This window comes from Chiloscyllium plagiosum, chromosome 10, assembly GCF_004010195.1.
Source record: "Chiloscyllium plagiosum isolate BGI_BamShark_2017 chromosome 10, ASM401019v2, whole genome shotgun sequence".
In the NCBI taxonomy this organism is placed as follows: Eukaryota; Metazoa; Chordata; class Chondrichthyes; order Orectolobiformes; family Hemiscylliidae; genus Chiloscyllium; species Chiloscyllium plagiosum.
In genome coordinates, this window is record NC_057719.1 from 14,117,623 (window position 1) to 14,141,767 (window position 24,145).

General features: G+C 42.1%; 1 protein-coding gene across 1 annotated transcript; it reads left to right on the forward strand.

The window, feature by feature from the left end:
- Positions 1–143: 143 nt before the first annotated feature.
- On the forward strand, positions 144–11,336 carry LOC122553392 (NPC intracellular cholesterol transporter 2-like). The gene is made up of 4 exons (XM_043697101.1): positions 144–296; positions 5,809–5,913; positions 8,914–9,086; positions 11,032–11,336. Exons 1-4 carry the CDS (start codon positions 212–214, stop codon positions 11,116–11,118), a joined length of 450 nt encoding a protein of 149 aa, XP_043553036.1. The 5' UTR covers positions 144–211; the 3' UTR covers positions 11,119–11,336.
- The last annotated feature ends 12,809 nt before the right edge of the window (positions 11,337–24,145 follow it).

Here is a 24,145-nt window from a genome sequence, read left to right on the forward strand (position 1 = left end):
GCCGGCGGTGAACGCTGTGGGCGGGGTGAGTCACGCGCTGATTACGCCGAGCGGGTGGGCGGGGTTTGTTGCCGTCGGTGAGCCAATCGTGTGGAGCCGCTGCGGTGGATCATGTGAGCTGGGGCCCGGAAGGTCTTTTCGGGCTGAGTTTATAAATCCGCTCCCTGACAGCGGGCTGCTCCCTGTTAGTGCTCCTGTCCCTCCGAGCGGGATGGAGAGTCTGTGTCGCCTGTTGGTCCCTCTCCTGGCCCTGGGGGCCCTGTGTGCGGCTGTGCCTGTCAAATTCCTCCAGTGTGGTGAGTGAGTGGGGGGGTTAGCTTCCTGTAATCCATGGATCCAATTCCTTTATCTTCCCTGATTCTGTTGTTAAAACACCTCCCTGATTTATTTGTGCAATTCTCCCAGCACCGTTGAAATGTTGGGCCATGGGGCGGTGGGGTTGATTGGTGCGGGTGTCCCGGAGATGTTCCCTAAAGTGCATTAGGATAATAGAACAGAGCAAAAGATACAATGGCATAGCTGCAGAAGGTGCAGAGAGAGATCAGCATTAAACTTAAATTTTGAGGGGTCCATTCAAAAGTGGAATTCAAAAATAAGGGAAGTCAGATAGATTGAAATTCTCCTTCACTGCAGTAAACTACAGTAACTTTCATGCCCACCTCCCCCCCACCCCATGTTAAACAACTTTAAGCAAAATGTAAAGTTATGGTGATCTAACTGTCCCACATACTTCCTGTTCAAACTTTATACAGTGTACTCAGTCTCTGCGAGGAGACGTCCAGTCTCCCCAATGTAGAGGAGACCGCATCGGGAGCACCGGATGCCATAAATGATATTGGTGGATGTGCAGGTAAAACTTTGAATGTGGAAGGCTCCTTTAGGGCTTTGGATGGAGGTGTGGGCGCAGGTTTAAAATTCCTGCAGTGGCAGGGGAAGGTTTAATAACTAGTCCAGCTATAATATCATGGAGTTTAAGAAAACTATTTGCCTCCCTCCACTCTTTGTCAGGGTATTGTACTGAAAGCAGTCAATTGTGGTGTGATGTGGTGTGACTCATGTTCATGTGGGCTTGTTGGTATGTAAAGGGCCAGTTCATTTTATTTTCTGAGAATTGAGTGTATTTAAAAGCATGTGATCCTTTGAAAGATGTTTCTGTGTGATGGTGCTAATAAGTGCTTTGTGTTGAGCAATTTGAGTTTTCTCTAGAGTTCAGCCGACTGAGTACACTGTATAAAGTTTGAACAGGAAGTATGTGGGACAGTTAGATCACCATAACTTTACATTTTGCTTAAAGTTGTTTAACATGGGGTGGGGGGGAGGTGGGCATGAAAGTTACTGTAGTTTACTGCAGTGAAGGAGAATTTCAATCTATCTGACTTCCCTTATTTTTGAATTCCACTTTTGAATGGACCCCTCAAATTTTAAGTTTAATGCTGATCTCTCTCTGCACCTTCTGCAGCTATGCCATCGTATCTTTTGCTCTGTTCTATTATCCTAATGCACTTTAGTATGATTTTGCTGAACTGGATGCAAAACAAAACTTTTCACTGACTAGGTACACATGACAACAACAAATCAAATCTTAGTTCCTGTTCTATTAAGGCTATTGATTAAGTTAGTCTTTATTGCTGTTGTGCTTGAATAGTATCACTTTTTGGGGAGAATTTATTCCATTGCTTACCTTATGAGCAAAGAAGCCTTTGGCTGTAAGTCCACGATCAACCTGATTTGCAGTATTGTTGCTTTGGATCTATTCTAGACCTTTCTGCCTGTAGCTCCTCTGACCCTCTGGGTGAAGTACTTAAAAGGTGTTCAGTTCAGGCAGCAGCTTTTGGATGAAATGTTAAGCAAAGATGGATGTCGAGGATTTTGTGACATAACTTAAAAGGGGTTGGGAGTTACATCGCATATTATGGAACCTGCCTCAGAAGTGTGGTTGACTCTCGACTGCCCTCTGGGCAATTGGGGATGGGCAATAAATGCTGTCTTAGACATTGACACCCTCATCCTGTGAATGAATTAGATTAGATTCCCCACAATATGGAAACAGGCCCTTCGACCCAACAAGTCCACACCGACCCTTCGAAAAGCAACCCACCCAGACCCATTCCCCTACCCTACATTTACTCCTGACTGATGCACCTAACACTACGGGCAATTTAGCATGGCCAATTCACCTGACCACATCTTTGGACTGTGGGAGGAAACCGAAGCACCTAGAGGAAACCCCCGCAGACACAGGGAGAATGTGCAAATTCTACACAGATGATCACGCTAGTGTTTGTGCAGGCTTGTTCTGCTTATTGCAAAGTCATGATTGTTATATGCTTTGTTTACTTTGGGTTTGCTGCAATATGTATAAAGTTTCTAGCTACCAAAAGGTGAGGCAAAACAGACATTCAAGTAAAATCCAATTCTCTTTACCTTATTTTAGTTTCTCTTCCTTATTTTTCTCTCTCCCCATTTTCTATGCAGTTTTGTTTTCAGAACGTAACTGTGCAGAGAAGTGCACTGTACGGTTTGTATTTCAGCTATTATAATCCAGACTACAGGAATAAATATCATCCACTGAGGTGCAAAGTACACATTTCTCACCTTTTTCCTGTGTCAATCTGCTGAGGGAAATGTAGGAAAATAGTGCTTTTGAGCTCATCAGACCAACTCCAAAGACAACTAAAGGTGTTAAATTGAAGGTTGTTTCCACCAGTGTTTTATCACCAAGATGTCCTTGATTCTAGAGAAGCCATCCAGTTCTCTTAAAAGTACAATTAATTTATACGTATGTATTTGGAAGGTTAGCGAATTTTGAGAAGTTTTGTAGCTCAGGTTGAGATTCTGGATATAGGTTTGCTTGCAGAACCTTCCAGCTCAGCGAGCAAACCTACCTCCAGTAGTTGGAAGGTGGTGTTCCCACTATTTGTGGGCAGCAAGATGGCTCATTGGTAGCACTGCTGCCTCACAGTGCCAGGGGACCCAAGTTCATTTCCAGCCTCTGATGACTCTGTGAAGTTTGCACGTTCTCCCCAGTCTGTGTAGGTTTCCTCCAAGGGCTGCAGTTCCCCCCACAGTTAATAGATGTGCAGGTTAGGTGGATTGGCCATGCATAATTACCCATGGTGTCCAGGGGTATGCAGGATAGTTGGATTAACCATGGGAAATGCAGGGTTATAAGGATAGGATGGGACTGGGTGGGGTGTTCTTCAGCAGTTTGGTGTGGACTTGATGGGCTGAAGGGTCTGCTTCTACAACAGGGATTCTGTGATTCTATTTCAAACCATCAGGTCCTCGATGTATGGAGCTATTTGTTAATCTTGGTATCCATAATTATCTTCGCTTTACATTGCCCCCTTTTCATCTTGGTCAATGTGTTGATTGGGACCACCCAGTTTCTTCTGCACCCTAAGCCCCTCGCAGCCACAGCACTGCAGGAATTTCAGACTTCCTTTTACTTCCTGATCTTCCTGCAGGTCAGTGTTCCCCAACAGAAAACACGAGTTAGTTTCAGGCGCTGCTGAAGTCAGTTGTTTTTAAAGACAATACAGCTAAGTGTTTCACATGTATGTTTAAATCTACTGCCATTTGCGACTGAACTTTGTGCTGTTCCTCTTTATATTAGATGAGATCATGAATTTACCAGGTACTGAAGCTTAGTGCGCCTCCTGTGCCTTGGTTCAGAAGTTACAAGAAGGACTTTTACTTCCTCTGTTGAGAATGTTGATTCAGCCTTTCCAGAATATGGCTGAATGCTGTTTGCCAGTTGCTGTGATGTTCCTTTAGAATTATTGAATGTTGGTTAGACTTAACCTTCTATTGTCCTGAATGAGTTATTCCAGCTGATAACTTCCCACTCTGAGCAACATCAAAATTGTTAGTGAGCCAGTTGAGTTTTTGAGGCTTCATATTCACCACTATTGATGCTACCTTTTTTCATTTATTTTGTGCTCAATTCAAATTCTAAAGCAATGGTGACGTTTGCATTTACTCTATCTGTATTATTAATCCAGGCCACTGGTCAATAGCAATTAGTCATATTTCCATTCTTAAATGAGCTACCCATGACTTGTTACTATTGAGAAGCATGTTGGTATGAAATCATCTGCAGTCCTCACTTTCTCCTCGATGAAATCATCAGTGAATAATGTTTGGTACCATTCAGTATCTGAGGAGTCAAATGCTGGCAATCAATTTTCTGGCAAGACCTGAACAGCATCCAACCAGGGCTGATAAGTGGCAAGTAATGTTTGTGCAACACAATTGCTGGACAATTACTACCTGCCATAAGAGAATCTATAAATCTCCTATTGACAGTAATACCATAATCAGATTTCTGGAGTTTACCATTTTCCAGAAGCTGGGCTGCACTGACTATACAAATAAAGTGGCTCCCCAATAAATCAGAGGCAGGAAAACCTGCAGTGAGTAACTCTCCCCTTGACTCCAAAAAAAACCTTTCCATCATCTGTGTGGCACAAGTCGAGTGGAATAGAATAAGCTTCAGTGGCCCGAGCGAGTGCAGCTCCAACAATGCTCAAAGTTTGGCAATGTCCAGGGCAAAGTAACGCAGTTGATTGGCACCCCGCCTTCAGCATTCACCTCTGCCTTGCAGTGTTGGCAATATGTAGGAATTATAATACGTACTGCTGTGACACTCAGGTTTCTCCCCCGGTATCTTCCAAATGTAGGACCTCTACCACCTAGAAGAACTTTTTAATTTAATAGCGGTTTTAGTCTGTTTTAATCAACCAACTATTTTACTTTTTTCATATGTCACCCTGAGTCAATATTCATAACTTTTAATTTCTTCCGTTTCAAGCCTTCATATTTGCGTTTGCCTGTTGTCAGCCACTATGCTCAGAATTGTTGACAATGTTTATCTCCTCCAAATGATCCCAGACTATAGAAACCAAACCTACGTTCTGATGCCGAAACGCTGTGGAATGATAGTTTGCACTATGGTTGTCATGTGTTAAGCGTTGTCTAGGAACCCCAGCAAGGATCAACACATTAATTTTGATTGCATTCTAGCGAACGTGTTAGTTTTAATTCACCTTTAAATATTGTGTGTTTCTTGTCACAGTGCAGTGGTTCTTCAGCATCCCTTTGCTTTGCAAAGCATGCAAGTCAGATATATGCGACTGGATGTCTGTTTCTAAACTGTGGAATTGTCCTAAATTGAACAAATTTGCAAGAGTCATCCACCATTTCCAAAGTTAATCAAGAATATCTGTTTTGTACAATATGAAGAGTCTGCTTGCCCACTCAATGTCCTCTCCTCTGACAGTTGCGTTATATTGTGCAGACATTTTTTTTTCTAGTGAGGGTGAAATTGTTTTTCTTCACGTGCTGGGTCCCTAAGTTTGCTCATTTTTACTATGGCTCATCTTCATATGTCCCCAAAGGATTGTCTTTGGTTAATTCATCCCAAAATTGATGCTTTTTTTGGTACCCTGCTTAACTACTGAGCATCAACTTCCTGGCATGTATCTATAATAACTTGATTGTTTTCTGAGGAGGATTATGAGAAAGTGGTTTAGAATCCAGTGACTATTAATGTTTCCAGATGGCGATTTCATGTGTTTTGAAACTGCTGTGATGAAATTAGGCATATAAGAAATCTTATTGCTGCAGATTACGTAGAAAGCAAGATATAAATTAAAACCTGTCATTCTAGTAGTAATCTTTTGCTTTGAATGATTTTATATTGCATTGTTGCAATGTAAAATGTAGCAGTTTATCCATCCACTCTGTCAAGCTTCTGTTAATTGTCTGTGCATCTAACTAAGTGACGTGAACTTTCTGTTGTTACAGAATCTACAGCAGAACAAATCATAGTGGATATCACTCCCTGCCCCATTCAACCATGTCATCTTCGCAAAGGGCAAACGTACAGTGTGAATGTCACCTTCACTAGCAGTAAGTGAAATGATAAAAGCAAATCTGGATTTGAAAGAAGAAAACTTTTACATTGAATGCGTGAGAGTTGTTTTCCTAATCGGTGGGGTGAGCTTTATTATATAATTTTTATTATATATTGTATTATATCAGAAAGCACCCCTCTAACATGAGTTAACAGTTTATACTTTCACAACAAGAGGGGAAAAAACATACTCTATCTCATCCTTACCAATTTTCCAGATGCATCTATCCATGACAGTATCGTTAAGAATGACCACCACACAGTTTTTGTGGAGACGCAGTTCTGTCCTCGCATTGAGAATAACCTCAATGTTGTGTGGACCTATTACCATACTAAATAGGATCGACTTCAAACAGATCTAGCAGCTCAAGACTGGGCATCCGTGAGGCGCTGTTGGCTATCAGCAGCAGCAGAATTGTATTCCAGTACAATCTGTAACCACATGGTCCAGCAAATCCCCCACGCAACTATTACCATCAAGCCAGAGAGCAACGCTGGTGCAATGAGGAGTGCAGGAGGGTACCCCAGGAGCAGTACCAGGCATACCTAAAAGGAGGTGCCAACCTGATGAAGCGACCAAGCAGGATTACTTTTGTGTCAATACCATAAGCAGCAAGTAATAGGCAAAGCCAAGCGATCCCACAACCAACAGATCAGAATTGAGCTCTGCAGTCCTGGCATGTCCAGTTATGAATGGTGCACAACTAAACCACTGACTGGAGATGGAGGCTCCACAAGTATCCCCATTCTCAATGGTGAAAGGCCCAGCACATCAGTGCAAAAGATAAAGGTGAAGCTTTGACAGCAAACTTCACTCGGAAGTGCCAAGTGGGTGATCTATCTCTGGCTCCTCCAGAGGTCTCCAGCATTAGAGTTACCAGTCTTCAGCCAATTCGGTTCACTCCATGTGACATCAAGAAATGGTTGGAGAGATTGGATACTGCAAATGCTATAGGGTCTGACATCATTCTGGCATTAATACTGAAGACTTGTGCTTCAGAACTTGCCACTCTCTTCACCAAGCTGTTCCTTTATAGTTACAACCCTGGCATCTACCTGACAATGTGGAAAATTGCCCAAGTATGTCCTCTATATCAAAAGCAGGACACATTCAACCCAACCAATTACCACCCTGTCAGTCTACTCCTGATCATCAGCAAAGTGATGGAAGGTGTAATCAACAGTGCTATCTAGCAGCACCTTCTCAGCAATAACCTGCTCAGTGACACCCAATTTGGGTTCTGCCAGGCCCACACAGCTCCTGACTTCATTACAGTCTTGGTTCAAACATGGACAAAAGAGCTGAATTCCAGAGGCGAGTGTGACAGCACTGACATCCAGGCTGTATTCGATAGTGTGACATCAAGGAGCCCTAGCAAAATGAGAAACAGTAGGTATCGAGAAAAACTGTCATTGTTGGAGTCATACATGGCACGATAGATATCCTCGAGGTGAAATGGAGGTCAGCCATTTCACCTCTAGGATATCTCTGCAGGAGTTCCTCAGGGTGGTGCCCCATGCCCAACCATCAATGACCTTCCCTCCATCATAAGGTTGGAATTTGGGCAATCATTGGTGAATACCCCCATGTTCAGTTCCATTCATGACTCTCACTGAAGTAGTCCATTGTGCGTGGTGTGCTGCTACCTAGTCTCCTGAAGGGGAGCAGACTTAACAGAAAACTCCGAGCCCCGGAAGAAATCAATTATCCAAACGAAATAGTGCCTGCCCATCTCGTTTGGATAATCAAGGTTCCTCTGTATACGTCTAAACTCTCCTCGTAAGACAATCCTGTCATATCCAGGATCAACCAGATGAAGCTGCTCTGGACTCCCTCCAAAGGCAGTACAGAACAACTTTGATTCACCAAATGAGACTAATGGTGAGTATCTTGTTCAGATAACCGATTGTTCGGATAACTGATCTGATCGTAAACAACGGAAGCATTTGTGGGACCTTGAAGTCTTGTTTGAATAATCCAAAAATCGGATAATTGATGTTCAGATAACCATCCTTCCTCACTTAATTGGAGAAAAGTTGTTTCCAATCCACTGCTTTGTCTGTTCAACTGTTCTTCTCTATCTTTGAACTCTATCCCCACCTATCATTTGCTCTGTCTCCACACACACACACACACACACCCCTACCTGTATGTAAACCCACATTATTCTAGCTATCATCAGTTTGGACGAAGGGTCACTGAATCAAAATGTTAACTGATGTCTCTTCACAGATGCTACCAGACCTGCTGAGCTTTTCCAACAATTTGGTTTTGGTTTGAACTGAGTGATGTTTGTTGTGACACCAGTCATTCTTTTGACGGACTACCTTTGTCTTTCCAGCACTTGTTTTGTGAACGCGACATATTGTGTGGTCTTAGAAATGTGACTAAATTACAGGTGAACCAACTGGCATTTATTTCCACTTATCACAAAGTTTTTACTATTTATATTGATAGATTATAAAAGCTAATACTGTTTTGCTTTGAATATAACTTGGATCACTGTCACCAAAAGAATCAGACTTAGAATTGTATCGACACTGTCTTGATCTTTTTAATCCCTAAAATAAAGTTTAAACCCAGCTCTGGTTGATGGCAGAATCTCCCCTTGCTGTGCTGTTGCCGAATAAAATTAATTGTCTCCAATTTCTGTCAGTCACAACACAAATAATCAGCAGAGACTTGAAAGATATCCATGATCTCAGGAGGTTAGTTCAATAACAGTGGGGATTCAGTTGCTTATTCAAATAGAATGCAGCGTCTGACTAAACTAAGGAAGGTCTTGCCCGAATGTGAAAAGTTTCTAAAATGACTTGCTTAAATTTTCATTGCTGATGAACTAGGTGAAATGTAGCCAAATGCCATAGCGGACCTGTGTCCTCATCTTTATCTCAAACCAGGTGATGGAACTGGAATTGCAGGCACAGTTGTGCATTTTGCTGGTTGGTTCTAACTTTTTTAATGTAGGTTAACCATATTGTAATCTGTTTTCTAGCCACCTTGAGTAAGACCAGTGAAGCCAAGGTTTTTGGTATCCTAGAAGGGCTTCCAGTTCCTTTTCCTATTCCTAACCCTGATGGTTGTAAATCTGGAATTAAATGCCCCATCCAAAAGAACGTGAAATACAGCTACGTCGCTTCACTACCAGTGAAAGAGACCTACCCAAAGGTAAGTGTTTTCATGAAACATTAAAATGCATAATAATATCGCTTTTACTTGATCGTTTCGTGGCCTGTTTGCTCAGCAAGATTTTGAAAAATTTTGTCGATCAAACAACATACTTTTATTGTCTGACTAAGTGGAATCATTTGGAACAAATCTGATGGTCGAAACCACGCCAGTAGTGAGGGAATTGTCATTGTAACCCTATCTGGCGATTTGTGGCTCAGTGGGAATGGTGTGATGAGGTCATTTTGAGGTGTCAAATGATGTTTCATATTTTTTTCAGGGAATTAGTGCTCCTGGTTCTTCGTGAATTCCAATTTGATGTCAGTTTCTCTGTTCTTTTTGGGAGCAATGTCAGTGGAAATTTCTGACCTAACAGATAACTCTGCTTAATTAATCTCTAGCATATGTTCCAAGTTCTGCTCGGTTTGACTGTAAAGATTTGAAGGTTTTTGAGCAAGTTAGTTGAAATTTGAAATTATAGTAGCTTTATCTCTGAAATTTTTTTGTGCACTAAAACCTAATCAGGCAATTGCTAAGTTGAGCAAGTTGGTTAATTTCGGGCAGAGTAAGAGTCAAGAGGTGTTGACTTCAGGCATGGAGTGAGAAGCAATAGCATTATGAGATTTTGCCTCACAAATGGATTGTACCTTTTTTTGAGAATGTTACCAATGGCAGATTTGAAAAAAAGGGAAGTTGGGCAGTTAAGCTTGGTGGAAAGAGTCAAGGGAGCAGAATGGATTTTATGGCCAAAATGAGTTGAGGATGGGAGAGAAATGTAACTTGAGGGGAGGTAATTGGAATTTTGAATAGGAGAAAGGAAGTTGTGAAACTGGCTGATCAAATGGTCTTGTTTTTAAACCAGTCGTAAGCTCCTCACGGATTGAGAGATTTGAATCAGAAAAGTCTGTGTTTTGGAATTCCAGGGTGGTTTGGCAATAGTCAGTGGTTTTTGCACGGTCAATGCTTTTTTGTGATCCACTGAGGTCTGATGGTGAATGGTTAATTAGTGTTCTATCCATGCCTTGGATGAAAGGACTTTTAGCTGAATGACTAGTTTGAGAGAGAGAGAGAGAGAGAGAGAGAAAGAGTTTAATGGCTTCAGAGGCCTGGGCATCAAAAGATGCAGATGTGGGTGTAGATTGGTAGCTGTGGAAATGCCAAAGGTGTATGGAGGGCCAAAAGATTGGCAATTAGAATTTTACAGTGAGTTTTCTTGCTGGCTGCAGAGTTGGGAAGCAATAATGAGATGTGGGTGGGGAGCAATACCAAGAAGTGATAGCTGGTCTGTGGTTGACTTAGTGTGTAGTGAGACCATGTGATGGGAGAGAAATAGCTTTTAAATGCACCAGACCAATTTAGAAGAATAGAATGTCTATAGTGTGGAAGCAGGCCCTTCAGCCCCACAAGTCCACACCGACCCTCTGAAGGGTAACCCATCCAAACCCATTCCCCTACTCTCTATTTACCCCTGATTAATGCATCTACCCTACACACCCCCGAACACTATGGGCAATTTAGCACGGCCAATTCACCAAACCTGCACATCTTTGGATTGTGGGAGGAAACCAGAGCACCTGGAAGGAAACCCACACAGACGCAGGGACAATGTGCAAACTCCACACAGACAGTCATCAGAGGCTGGAATCGAACCTGGCTCTCTGGTGAAGTGAGGCAGCAGTGCCAACTACTGAGCAATTGTATGGCCCCCTTTGTATATAAATTTGTATATAGTTTTGGAAAAGGTGCTATTCCCTTAATGAGGCTGACTGGAGGTCACTGGTGCAATGAAATCAGTGCCTGAGAATTGTGTTTTGCATGTTAGGTTTTAAATGAATATGGAGTAATTTAACTTTTATGCAGGGGATTGTGTGGTTTTACAATGTTTTTAATCTTTTCTGCTTTTATTTTTCTTTTCATTTATCCTTCCCACCACCACCCTACCCAGATTAAGTTGGAGGTTAAATGGGAACTGAAGGATGCGAACAACACAGATATCTTCTGCTGGAAGATTCCAATCCAGATTACTGACTAAACCAGATCACGAAATACTAACCCCAACAAGTGCTCCTTGTATCTGGATACTGTGGATAATTAAGCCAGACTTCTTTGGAAGAGATTTTTTGATATTTTTACAAAATCTTGTAATTTTGGAACACAGTTTTTAAAATTTAATTATGAATTGTCCTTTGATTTAATGCTAAGAGTTCTTGTAACTTAACCTTATTAGGCCATTAAAGGCATTAACTACAAGTTGTGTGTGCTGTTGCTTTAAATTAAGAGAATATAAATGGAGAAAATGAACAAGTTAAATGATTCCTGATTCTGAACCTCTGTTGTTGAGGTGTCATTCAAACTCTCCCATGGGTAGTCAGTGGTTCTTGGCTTTATTTGTCATTTTCTAAGAGAATGAGCCTAGTTGATGGGGGAAGATTGTTGTTTCCTGTTGCAGTGTTTGAAAATTGCCTGACCTGGTCCATCTCTCAACTTCCCATCTGCATTGAGTTCTTTCCAGTGTTGAGCAATTCTTGCTTTCCAGTTCCCCTGCTCCGAGCTATTTTTGACTTCCTGGCAGACTTCTGTATTCATTCAGGTGATGTGGGCTTTACTGGTTAGGCCAGCATTTATTGCTCATCCTTGGATTCCTAAATTTTGTCTTTGGCAATGGAGATTGCCTGTCACTTGGTCACCCTGGGCCTGGGTATGGTGCAGATCTTGCTGGACTGCATCAGTATCGAGAGGAATCACTAATCAAAATGAACACTGCAATCATCGGGGAATTTCTCTTCTTTGTGGGGCAGAAGGTCATTAATGAAGCAGCTGAAGCTGAATGGGCTAAGGACCATACCTGAGAGAACGCATGCAGAAACTTCCTAGATCTCATATGACTGAGCAACAATCACAACTGTGTTTTGTGCTAAATATGACTCTTACCAGCAGAGTTCTCCCCGGTTCCCATTGACTCTAGTTTTGCAAGGAATTTAAGTGTGAGCTGCTTCATGCAAGGATGTTGCGAAACTCTTATCTTTCCTGAACTCTTTCAAGGATGTTGCCAGGGTTGGAGGATTTCACCTATTGGGAGAGGCTGGCTTGTTTTCCCTGGAGCATCAGAGGCTGAGGGGTAACCTTATAGAGGTTTATAAAATCATGATAGGGTAGTCAAGTCTTTTCCCTGGGGTGGGGGAGTGCAGACCTTGGGGGCATAGGCTCAGGGTGAAGGGAAAGATTTAAAAGGGATCGAAGGAGCAAGGTTTTCACACAGAGTGTGGTGTATGTATGGGATGAGCTGCCAAAGGAAGTGGTGGAGGCTGACAGAATTACAGCATTTTAAAAGGTATCTGGCTGGGTATATGAATAGGAAGGGTTTGGAGGGCTTTGGGCCAAGTGCTGGCAAATGGGACTAGATTAGGTTAGCATGACGAGTTGGACTGAAGAGTCTATTTCCGTGCTGTACATCTGAGTCCTCGATTCCACACTTGGTCAGTTGTGGAGTTGCTGTTCATGGCAGTCATGTTCTATTCCTCTGGAGTTTGATTCCTGCCTGAAGTTTGGATCAAGATAGGAAAAAGGGTCTATGTGCCACTAATGGAATGTAACTGAGTGACAGTGAGCAGATTATTGCAAAGCAAATGCTGCTTGACAGCTCTGTTGATAACCCCTTCATCACTTCACTGATGATCAAGGGTAGACTGAGTTGTAAATGGAATGGTGTTGTAATTACAGTTACATCACACTGTAAATTTTTGCTATAAATTCTGTGCCTTAGAATTGTCCTCCACTATCACCTGATGGAGTGGTGCTCCGAAAGCTAGTGTGCTTCCAATTAAACCTGTTGGACTATAACCTGGTGTTGTGATTTTTAACTTTGTAAATGGAAGGTTGTATTTGCTTTGTTCTGTGTACAGGAAATTTCTGGGTAATTTTCCAAATTCCTGAGTGGATGTATTGGAACAACCTGGTTACAGGAGCAGAAAGATTTGGAGCACCAATCTTTAGTACTGTTGGCAGAACATTGTCATGGCCCATCCAATGCAGTCAGCTATTTTCTAAAATCTGGAATGAATAAAATTGTCTGCAGACTTCAGATCCCTTGCATCCCAGTCTGTAAAGGAAATTAAAATGGATCATCTACTCCAGTTAAAGATGGCTGCAGAATCGGTCTTATTTTTTGTGCTAGGCTCCTCCATCATGGAAGGTAGGAATATTTGTGGAGCTGCCTGCTCCCTGGAGTTATTTAATTAACCTCAACCACAGATTCTATCAACAAACACATCGACCTCTACCCAATATACCGACCGCTGCAGCGGACAGCTGGAACTGACAACCGGAAGCGGCTGAGACAAACCGCTATAAATGCCGGAGGAAACAACACAAGTGCTTCACAGGAGGCTCCCAAGCACTGAAGATGTCACCTAGACAGGGGACGAAATGTCTGCAATACAAATTCCCAGCTTGGTGAATAGAACCACAACATTAATTAACCTCCTCCAATCAGCAGGACTGTGAAGCTTGGATCTGATCAATTTGTTGTTTAAACTGCTTATTCCTGTATGTCACTTACTGCTTTGGCATGCAAGCAGTCCTGTGTTGGGATATAGCAGATTGATGACTTTTAGGTATATTTGGCACTACTTATGGCATGCCCTCCTGCACTCCCATTGAACCAGGGTTGATCCCCTTGCTTGGTCATGATGTTTGAGTTGGAATATGCCAGGCCATGAGGTTGCAATTTGTCTGTCTGCAATTCTGCTGATGGCCCATCGATGCCTAATGTGTTGAGATCTGTTTGAAATCCATCCCATTAAGTGGTCATTCTATGCAACTTGGTGTCCTCAGACGGCTTTCTCTCCAAAAGGGGTGAATGGTGGTAACTTCAATTTCTACTATAATAGACAAATGCATATGTGGCAGAGTTTAGTGAGGATCAGGTAAAGTAATTTTTTCTCCAATTGGTTCCACTACAGATCTAGTCTAGCATTCAACCAGCTCGTCACTACTGGTAACGCTGAGCCACTCGTTGATAAACACACAGATGCCTCCGGCTCAATACATTCTATACCCTTGCCTCCCTCTGTGCTACCGCTGGGTTGGGAGGGGGTGTACAGATGGTGGTTTATGGTAGTCGGTGGTTTCCTTGCCTGTGTTTGAACCAATGCTGATTATTGAGGACTGTCAGAGTAACTATCTGTTATCTTCAGCACTGCTGGGCCTGCGCAAGTGGGTCAGTGCATACTCTAGAATACCCAGACCTGCAAACTCTGATTGCAGTTAAGTTTTATGAATTCAATCACTGAGGAGAAAGTGAGGACCGCAGATGCTGGAGATCAGAGCTGAAAATGTGTTGCTGGAAAGGCGCAGCACGTCAGGCAGCATCCAAGGAGCAGGAGAATCGACGTTTCGGGCATGAGCCCTTTCTGAAGAAGGTTTTCCTTATTGTCAGGTATATTGGGTTACACTTTTTATCGGGACAATCGCAAGCTGGTCAGAAGGGGGCCTGGTGTACTGTGATGAGACCATTATACCAAGTGCCATCCTCATAGGACTTAAGGTTTATCTCAAAGCTGCGGTACTGTCCCTGATTATCTACATCCCCACAATTTACTAAGCTGCATACATCAGCGTCTATTACTTGTGGATTATCAGATTCAGGAACTGTTAATAATACATATGAAAATGATATTTGACAAAATCCCAATACTAAGAGGGCTAGCATCATAACTCTAAGCATTCCCAGTACTTTAAACAACATGCTGAAGCACAAAACGACTTAATATACAATCTTACAGAAATAATCCTGCGCTCGAGTCGCCACTGTATAATCAGTTACTCAAAGTCTCTTAGTCTGAGTTTCAGCGGGTCTTGCGTTGATTCGGCTGTCCAGACTTCTTCCTCCATTGGAGGGTCCACAGGCCCTTTGATCCGAGTGTAATGAGTCCAGCCTTTCTCCGCCGTCTTTATTGCCGTTTCAGTAGTCAAGAGAGCCTGGTACGGCCCTTCCCAGTCCAGCTGCAATTTAGTCTCTGTCCATGATTTTACTAAGATCCAATCGCCCGGCCGGATGGGATGAACGGTGAATTCAAGGGGTGGAGTCTGTGCCAATAAACCCTGTTTCCTGAGGAAAGACAGAGAGGAGGACAAGCCCAATATATACTTCTTTTAAAAACAAATCTTTAATTTCGGGAATTGGCAATTCTCCATTCGTTCCCAAGTAAGGTAATCCAAATAAGATTTCATAGGGGGATAGTCCTAAATCTTTCCTCTGCCAAGGGACAAGCCCAAAAGGCATCCTTTAAATCTATCACACTAAACCATTTGTGGTCATGGGGGATCTTACTTAATCTCTAATCAGTCCCTCGATTACTGGCTGCAGTCCTCGTGTACCTTCTATGAAAATGGGATATTGTCGCTCACAGACAATGTCCCCTTTCCTTTTTAAATTTATTTCAAGGGGAGGGATCTCTAGTCCTCCACGATTCCCTTCCCTAGCCCATACAATACGGTCTATCTCTCTCTCCACATCCTCTGTCAACATTGCCATTTGTACAACTAATTCTTTTTCCTGAATTCCAATCTCCAGTCCTAATAGGATAATTAAGTCTCTCCCTAGTAAGTTACTTTCTATATCAGGGATATACAGCAGTTCCCCTATGAGCCTATCCTTAGGACCTTCTATCATCATAGGTTCATATACTGGAACAGTAAATCCTTCCCCTTTTACCCCGGAAACAGTAATTGACCGTGTCGACATTTCTACTTTCTTTGGTTTAAAATTCAACGATGACCGTGCTGCCCGCGTACCTACTAGGAAGACTACCTCTTCCCTATAGGGTCCCACCTTCAGGTTTATCAAGGGTTCCTGGTGGGCGCCTGAGGGCAGGAACCCCTGACACCCCTATTCTTCATCAAAATTCATAAGCGGAATTGCCCTTTCTTCCCTTTGTAGATCAGGACACTCCTGCTTAAAATGTCCTATCTTTCCGCAATAATAGCATCCTGCCTGTGGAGACTTCCATCTCTGCCCCTGTCACTCGAACCCTCTATCAAACGCTCCCCCTTGTCTTCTCCCTCTCCCTCTCCCTCTCTGTCCTACATGCTGCCACCCGCCGCTCCGGTTGCTCATTATTGGTTCCATTCTTTTCTTAACTACCTCATCAACCGCAGCTACCATCATTTCACGTTCTGTTTTTGTCTCTCATCCTCTCTCTTTACAAACACTTTCTGTGCCTCTCTTAACAATTCATCTTGTCTCTCATCCTCCTTTTACAAACACTTTTTCTGTGCCTCTCTTAACAATTCATCTAATGGTTTTTCACTCCACCCTTCTGTCTTCTGTATCTTTCTCTGTATGTCTGGCCATGCCTTTGTCACAAAATGTGTTTTCAAAAGACCCTGTGCCACTGGGTCCTCAGGGTTCATTCCAGAGTATTTCCACATTGAGTCTCTTAATCTTTGCAAGAAAGCTGAGGGAGTCTCATCTTTCTCCTGTCTAACTTCAAAGGCTTTAGTCAAATTCTGTGACTTCGGAACTGCCTCTCTTATTCCTTTTAGAATCAGGTCTTTCAATTCCCTCATTTCTTCTCTGTGCTCCGGGTTTTGGTTTTCCCACTGGGGATCGCTGAGGGGAAACTTTACCTCTCCCTGTCCAGCATCCCCATCTCCAATCGGGTGTTCCCTGTCCCATATTTAATGGCTGCTCCTCGTATAAGTCCCCTTTCTTCCCCAGTAAATAGTATATTCAAAATAGACATTAACTCAGCCCATGTATACAGACTGGGCCCCAAATATTGATCAATTTGTTCAGACAACCCCACTGGATCCTCAACCAGGACCTTCATTCCCTTTTTAAATGTTCTGACCTCCCCACTAGTGAGGGGGGCACTTACAAACCCAATCTCTTTGTCCCCTATTGGTACCTCCAGAAGGGGATAAGTCGTTACGTTCTTCCTTATTTTTTTTAAAGAAATATTGCACTATTTCTAGCTCCCCATAACTTCAAACACCAATTCATGCTTGACTAACTTTTAAAGCCTGTTCCTAACTTGTAAATGTATTTATATATTTACGTTCATTTATTCAGTATTTAATATTTAAAATGTAAAATGCATACAGTTCCCAATTTTGAAATCCACTATAATCACCCAGTTTTAGTCCCTTAATTTAAATCCAAAATTAGTTTTCTTAAGTAGTCCTAACCAATCGTTGCTCAATTACAATACTATAGGTCGTGAAATAATCAGAGCTGCCTTAAAAGAATTTGTCTATTCAAGTTTAAAAAAAAACTCCTAACGCATGAACAATTACCGAATCCAAGGCCACAGATATTAACCATAGAATTTTGTTTTTACGACAATCTAATTTGAACTGAAACTTCAACTGTCCTCCATAAATCGCTTTTATGTAAAGATAAAAGAGATTAGTTAGAAACTGATAGTAAGGCAGTCATGATCTATAAAAAGAACAGGAGTTATTCTTTTTTCTTCATAATCTCGATAGAATCCTTAACCTTAAAAGAAATCATGTTAAGTTACCATAATAAAAATCAGATTTAAAACAGTCCTGGAAGTCAAGCTCCAGGGAATAAAACGCAAACATTCAATTACCAACAAACAAATGTTCATTCAAACCAAATCACAAAGGCTTAAACTTTCTACCAGCTGTACAGCTCTTTGCATTCTCTCTCTCTCTCATTCAGTGACATATAAATTCAGATATTTACAAACCCAGTCTTCGTCCGACCTGTACTTTGGCCAGAAGACATCGGGACGAAGAATGGATTCTGGCCTCACAAGGCTGTTTGACCCCGCTGCAGGTCATTGTTAGGCATATTCTTTCTTCATCAGTATCTACTCTCTCCATCTGGGCCTCTCCCGAGGCCATTCCGATCCTTATGACCTCTTTAATTGGGGTTTGTTCCTGTGTCTCTGTAAAAGTGGGAAACAGATGTTTATACCTACTGTTTTTACAGGCGTATCTAGCTTAACTTCATCCCCTCACAACATCTCATCTATTTGCCCATAATATCTACCATTGTTTTGCAATCACGTTTCATGCTGGCATACAATTTTAGCTAATACAAAAACAATTATATATTTCCTCCACATCGTTTCCATTCTTGTTGACTCAGCTCTTGGCTAAAACAATTACACACTGGTGCGAGTTCATTTACTTTTATATAATCAATTAGAATTGCAGAATTGCAGAATTGCAGAAGTAACATTAATTTACCTATATCCCACAGACTTCTGATGCGTGTTTACAGAGGATGCAGTCAGCATGCTGGACGTCCCCAAGGAAACGCAACACTGAACCTGTATGAGGAAGTCATTATGCTTGTTTTGTTCATGTAGTGAATTCCTATTTCACCATTACCACGGTGGGATGCAAACCTATGTCTCCAAAACATTAGTTTGGGTTAATAGTCCCATTACCAATATGCCACCTTTTGTTAAATTTCTAACATGCTGCACAACTCTCTCCTAGCTATCCCTCATCAAATACCCTGTGCACGAGTCCTTTGCATTCTATCCCTTGGCAAATGCAAAGTCCTCAGTGATGCATTTCTATGTTTGTATATACGCTTAATGCAGGTAGTCTTTGCAACATTTGGCTTAAGAATGCAGATCTGTGTTAACATAAGTAACTACTACTTGGTATGTGTAACCTTTCACCAATGGGAAGAGTGCTTATGGTATCCCCACAAATAATTAAACTTGTACTGTGTTGACTTATTATTGTTTCATATTATTGTGGGTATTGCTGATAAGGCCAGCGTATGTTGACCACCCCAATGACCCTTGAAATGAGGAGTGGTCAGCCATTTCAGAGAACAATTAAGTGTCAACTATATTGATGTCATTAAGGTGAAATTACATGAAGGTCAGACCTGTCTCACAGCCCTGTCCTAAAATAACATCTGAGAAGACATGCCCACATGCTTGAGATTGAAGGACTCGGAAAAGGCAAAAACGAAGTCCTGGAGAAACTCAGCAGGTCTGGCAGCATCTTTGCAGAGAGGAACAGATTTAATGTTTTGAGTCCACTATGGCCTGCAGGTCAGTCAACTTGTTCCCTATAACTGTAATGCCTTTATGGATCACTATATAATCATAGGATTTCCTGGAAGAATTGCAACAACAAGGAAATCCAGACTATTTAGGAGTTGAAAAGAAAAACACTGGAATGTTTCTCTTCACATCCTTCCGCAATTTAAACCCACCTGGGCAAGTATGAAAACTCAGGCTTACTGAGAGAGCAGATACACATGGTTCAATGGTAATGATTATGGCTGGTCTATCAAAGATTGTCAATTTCCAGTTGCATGCATATACATCCTGACCAGCAGAATAAGGTGTGCAAGATGATCACAGACTGCAGGAGATGGTTACAGAAGCGATGGGTTTACATAGAACTCAAATTCTGAAATACACTTAATTTTTTTTACTTTGCTGCTTATTTGTATAAAGTGCTGAATCTGTTAATTTTCTCTTTCAAATCGTGACCAGTTGACCTCCTGGAGGCAGATAATAATTATTTTCTAAATACATTCTAAAAATACTTTTTTTTTGCTACGGGTGACTGCTTATTTGAAGAAAGTTCTGACTCTGTTGACTTTCTCTTTTGAACTATCCCATTTGACCTCTGAGTGTTAGATAGAAGTTAGTTTCTAAATCTCTGCTTAAAGCATTGATTTTGTAAGAATTTGTCTAAGCTCACAAAGTAGCATTGGTTAGAGGACCCAATGATACTTGCCAAGCACAGAATGTTGTGCTGCACACTGTGGACTTTGCAAGGAAAAAAGTAATTTAATTGCAAGGAAGTCATTTTGTTTGGACATCCGGGATATATCATTCACAGGCAGTCAAAGGTAAAAAAAAATGTTATTCCCCATTAAGTGTTTATGTGCAACTGCAGTTAACTGTGTCAACGACTTGTGAAAGGAGCTTCATGAATTTATTGTTGGAATGGTTCTTGATGGAATAATGATTGGAAACATTACGGCTGAATGACACAAGATGATAATAGAGGAGAAAGCCCCTGATGAAGGGCTTATGCCCGAAATGTTGATTTTCCTGCTCCTCGGATGCTGCCTGACCTGATGTGCTTTTCCAGCACTAAACTCTCGACATGAAGATGACAAAAGAGTCAACATTTGGTTAGCTTTGTGGAGCAGAGTAAAGCTTTACTGAACTTTTGCAACACTGACATTTCAATAACATGCTTACTATGTCGTAATGATAACTTATTTCCATTTATAGCCTTTGCAATGTTTTCCAAACCTTAGTTCAGTCTTGTGACTACATCATGTGCAGTTAGAAATGACTTAGATGGCAATTGATCAGTAATTCCATTCAAAAAGTTTTGTTTTTCAATAACTTTTACAGGGCATTCTTTCATTGTGCATTATAACAACTGTGCGTCAACCTGTCATATCTACAGAGAAGCCTGCACTAATCCAGCTTCATAATTGGTTTTGGTCTCATGTTGTGCTATTGATATTTGCTGTTTGTTACCTGGGTGTACAGTTTTGGATAAAGGGCTAGAGGAAAGAGATTAGGGTAAACAAATGCAGAGAATGAAAAATCATCATAGATTTAAAATGTTAACTCTGTTTCTCTCTCCACGGCTGCTGCCAGACGTGTCGAGATTCTCCAGCATTCTCTCTGTTTGTTCCAGATTTCCATCATCCACAGCATTTTGCTTTTCTAAATGAATAGAGAGTAGATGGCTCCAGTTTGGGTTAGCAATGAGTGGCTTGCATGACTACTGTTCATTGTGCACAAACACACCCAGCTCCCTGTCCTCCCTACTGTTTTAAAATTGGGTTGCCTTACTGTTCTTGTGTGTCTGCATTCTTCTTGCCATTCTTCTGTGGGACATTCTGAGCTGAATTCCCCCTGTCAAATGTTTGTCCAGACCATGAGCCTATTCACCTCACTGCTGCTTGTGGTAGTGAATTCCACGTACTCCCCTCTCCCTCCCAGCCTCTCACCCTCTCACCCAACCCATTCAATCTCCTTCCTATCGGAAAGATGTTGTGAAACTTGAAAGGGTTCAGAAAAGATTTACAAGGATGTTGCCAGGGTTGGAGGATCTGAGCAATAGGGAGAGGCTGAACAGGCTGGGGCTGTTTTCCCTGGACAGTCGGAGGCTGAGGGGTGACCTTAAAGAGGTTCATAAAATTATGAGGGGCATGGATAGGGTATATAGGCAAAGTCTTTTCCCACCTTCCCGTGTGAATCTTCTTATCTGTATGTAACCAGAATGGAATGTGTTTTTTAGCCTTGCTCTGCTGTTCACATGAATGTTTATATCTGGAAAAGAGTATATCAGCTGGAAAAGTCTCCAGTTCGGTAGAGTCTGCTCCGGGGTTGCGTTTAACCGCCGAGCGTGGGTTGTTGGCAACCGCTCTACGAGAACTGACGGCTCCCAGTTCCGGTAACACGTAGAGTGAGTATAAACCAGACCCGTTGTAAGTGCGAGACCTGGTTGTGGCGACGCTGCGGGGAATAAAACACTTATATTCTAGCAGACTCGCCTCTTGGCTGTTTGTTCTGTGTCAGACTACTTTCCTGCGAGCCTGGTCCTTGACCTTGAGAATTTTTTAAAACACCAACCCATTCAATCTCCTTCCTATCGGAAAGATGTTGTGAAACTTGAAAGGGTTCAGAAAAGATTTACAAGGATGTTGCCAGGGTTGGAGGATCTGAGCAATAGGGAGAGGCTGAACAGGCTGTGGCTGTTTTCCCTGGACAGTCGGAGGCTGAGGGGTGACCTTAAAGAGGTTCATAAAATTATGAGGGGCATGGATAGGGTATATAGGCAAAGTCTTTTCCCTGGGGTCGGGGAGTCCAGAACTAGAGGGCATAGGTTTAGGGTAAGAGGGGAAATATGTAAGAGAGATCTAAGGGGCAACTTTTTCACACAGAGGGTGATACGTGTATGGAATGAGCTGCCAGAGGAAGTGGTGGATGCAATATTTAAGAGGCATTTGGATGGGTATATGAATAGAAAGGGTTTGGAGGGATATGGGCCGGGTGCTGGCTGGCAGGTGGGACTAGATTGGGTTGGGATATCTGGTCGGCTTGGACGGGTTGGACCGAAGGGTTTGTTTCCATGCTGTACATCTCTATGACTCTATAATTCCTGGCTCCTTTCTCCGATGGTTACAACCCTGGACTCAGGGAAACATACATTTGCAGTCGAGCAACTGAATTCCCTCGAGAAAACAAATTGAAATTTTCGGATGCTCTTGGTTGGATCTCAACTTGGAGTAATATGCTCACATCAGGCATTAAAGGGAAAATGACATCTGGAGAATTTCAAAGCACCCTCCCCACACCGTTTATTGACAAATGATGTGTCAAATATAGATGTCACCAACACTCTGATGAGTGAGAGCTGTGTACGTTCATGACTTTTTCAAGATAAAAGCCCCAGCTATTTGGATAAAGTGGCTAAGCACTGGTTAGTCTGTCGTTGGACTACTGTGTTCCATTCTGGAATCCGCACTATAGGATGGATGTGATTGCACTGGAGAAGGTGCAGAGCAGATTTATCAGGATGTTGCCTGAGATGGAGAGTTTAAGATGTGAAGAGTGATTGGACAGCCTGGGGTTGTTTTCCTCAGAATAGAGAGGACTGATGTGGGGTCATGATTGAGGTTAATAAAATGATGAGGGTTATAGACAGTAACATAGAATTTTAGAAAATAGCTTTCAGACTTGCTCTGCACTTCAATATGATCATGGCTGATCATCCTACTCAATACCCTGCTCTTGCTTTTGCCCCACACCCTTTGATGCTTTGAGCTCCAAGATGAAGAGGCGTTAGTTTAAAGTAAGGAGTGTACAATTTCAATGGATTTGAGGAAATTGTGTTCTGTCAGATAATAATCTGGAACTCGCTGAATGATGGCAGAGGTAGATGCACTTATAAAATTTGAGAAGTATTTAGAATGTATACTTGCAATGCCATAGCATACAAGGCTATGGGCCAAGTGCTGGAAAATTGAATTAGAATAGTTTTTGACCAGTGCTGACTCAACATTTTTCTGTGCTGTAGACCTCAATGACTGGAGCATGTCCTTGGCTTGGAGCTCGGGTTCTGTTCCTCAATTCTAGACACAATTTAATAAGGTTTGTTGAGACTTTGTGCTCTCTGTGCAGCAACGACTCAACTTCACCGACACATCGTTGGCTGAAAAGAAAGAGTTTCAGGTTTGAGGTTCTGATTGCTATTTTGGAAAATGTTTATTTCAAATCAGGCGCTGTGTTGCAATTCCAAGGTTCCATCACCATCCGTGTTGAGATAATGGAACGGTACGGTCACCACATCACTTTGACAAATATCAATGATGTAAAGAGATCTGGAGGCAAGGAGGGGAAAAGGCAATGAAATAACAATCAGCGATCATTACATTGAATAGCAAAGCAGGCTAGAGAGCCTAAATGACCTCTTCTGGTTCTTACAATCACCCTTACATTTCTCAGTTATTCAGAAACTCTGAAGAAAATACATTTTTGCTAAAGGCTGCATATAACAAACTGTTCCTACCCAAATACTACTACTGACAATAGTGGTGGTATTCAAAACTCTGTGCTTTTTAGTGCAATAATTTAGCCAGAAGCCATATTGCGAGCGATCACATACCAAGGCAGTAAACTCCCTCTGCCTCAGTCTTTTTAAAAAATCCCTCTTGCCGTTCATTTTCAGTTTGAGTAGGTTAGGATTGTTTTCGCTGGAGTTCAGATGAATGGTGGGGGAGTGTTGGATGGTGGGATCTCGAAGAAAGTTATGAAGTTCTAACAAGACTAGACACAGCAGATGCAGGGAGAATGTTCCCGATGGTGGGTCACAGTCTGAGGATCCAGGGTGGACCATTTAGGACAGAGCTGAGGAGACATTTCTTCACCCAGAGAGTGGTGAGCCTGTGGAATTCATTACCACAGGAAGTAGTTGATTCCAAAACATTGAATGTATTCAAGAGGCAGCTGGATATACCACTTGGGGTGAATAAGATCAAAGGTTATTGAGAGGAAGCAGGATTAGGCTATTCAGTTGGA

Bases quoted from the DNA above. Each gene is read 5' to 3' on its own strand.
- LOC122553392 (XM_043697101.1), top strand. From the start codon at position 212: ATGGAGAGTCTGTGTCGCCTGTTGGTCCCTCTCCTGGCCCTGGGGGCC. The intron at 5,914-8,913 runs GTAAGTGAAATG...TCTGTTTTCTAG, and splicing joins GAATGTCACCTTCACTAGCA to CCACCTTGAGTAAGACCAGT. The intron at 9,087-11,031 runs GTAAGTGTTTTC...CACCCTACCCAG, and splicing joins TGAAAGAGACCTACCCAAAG to ATTAAGTTGGAGGTTAAATG.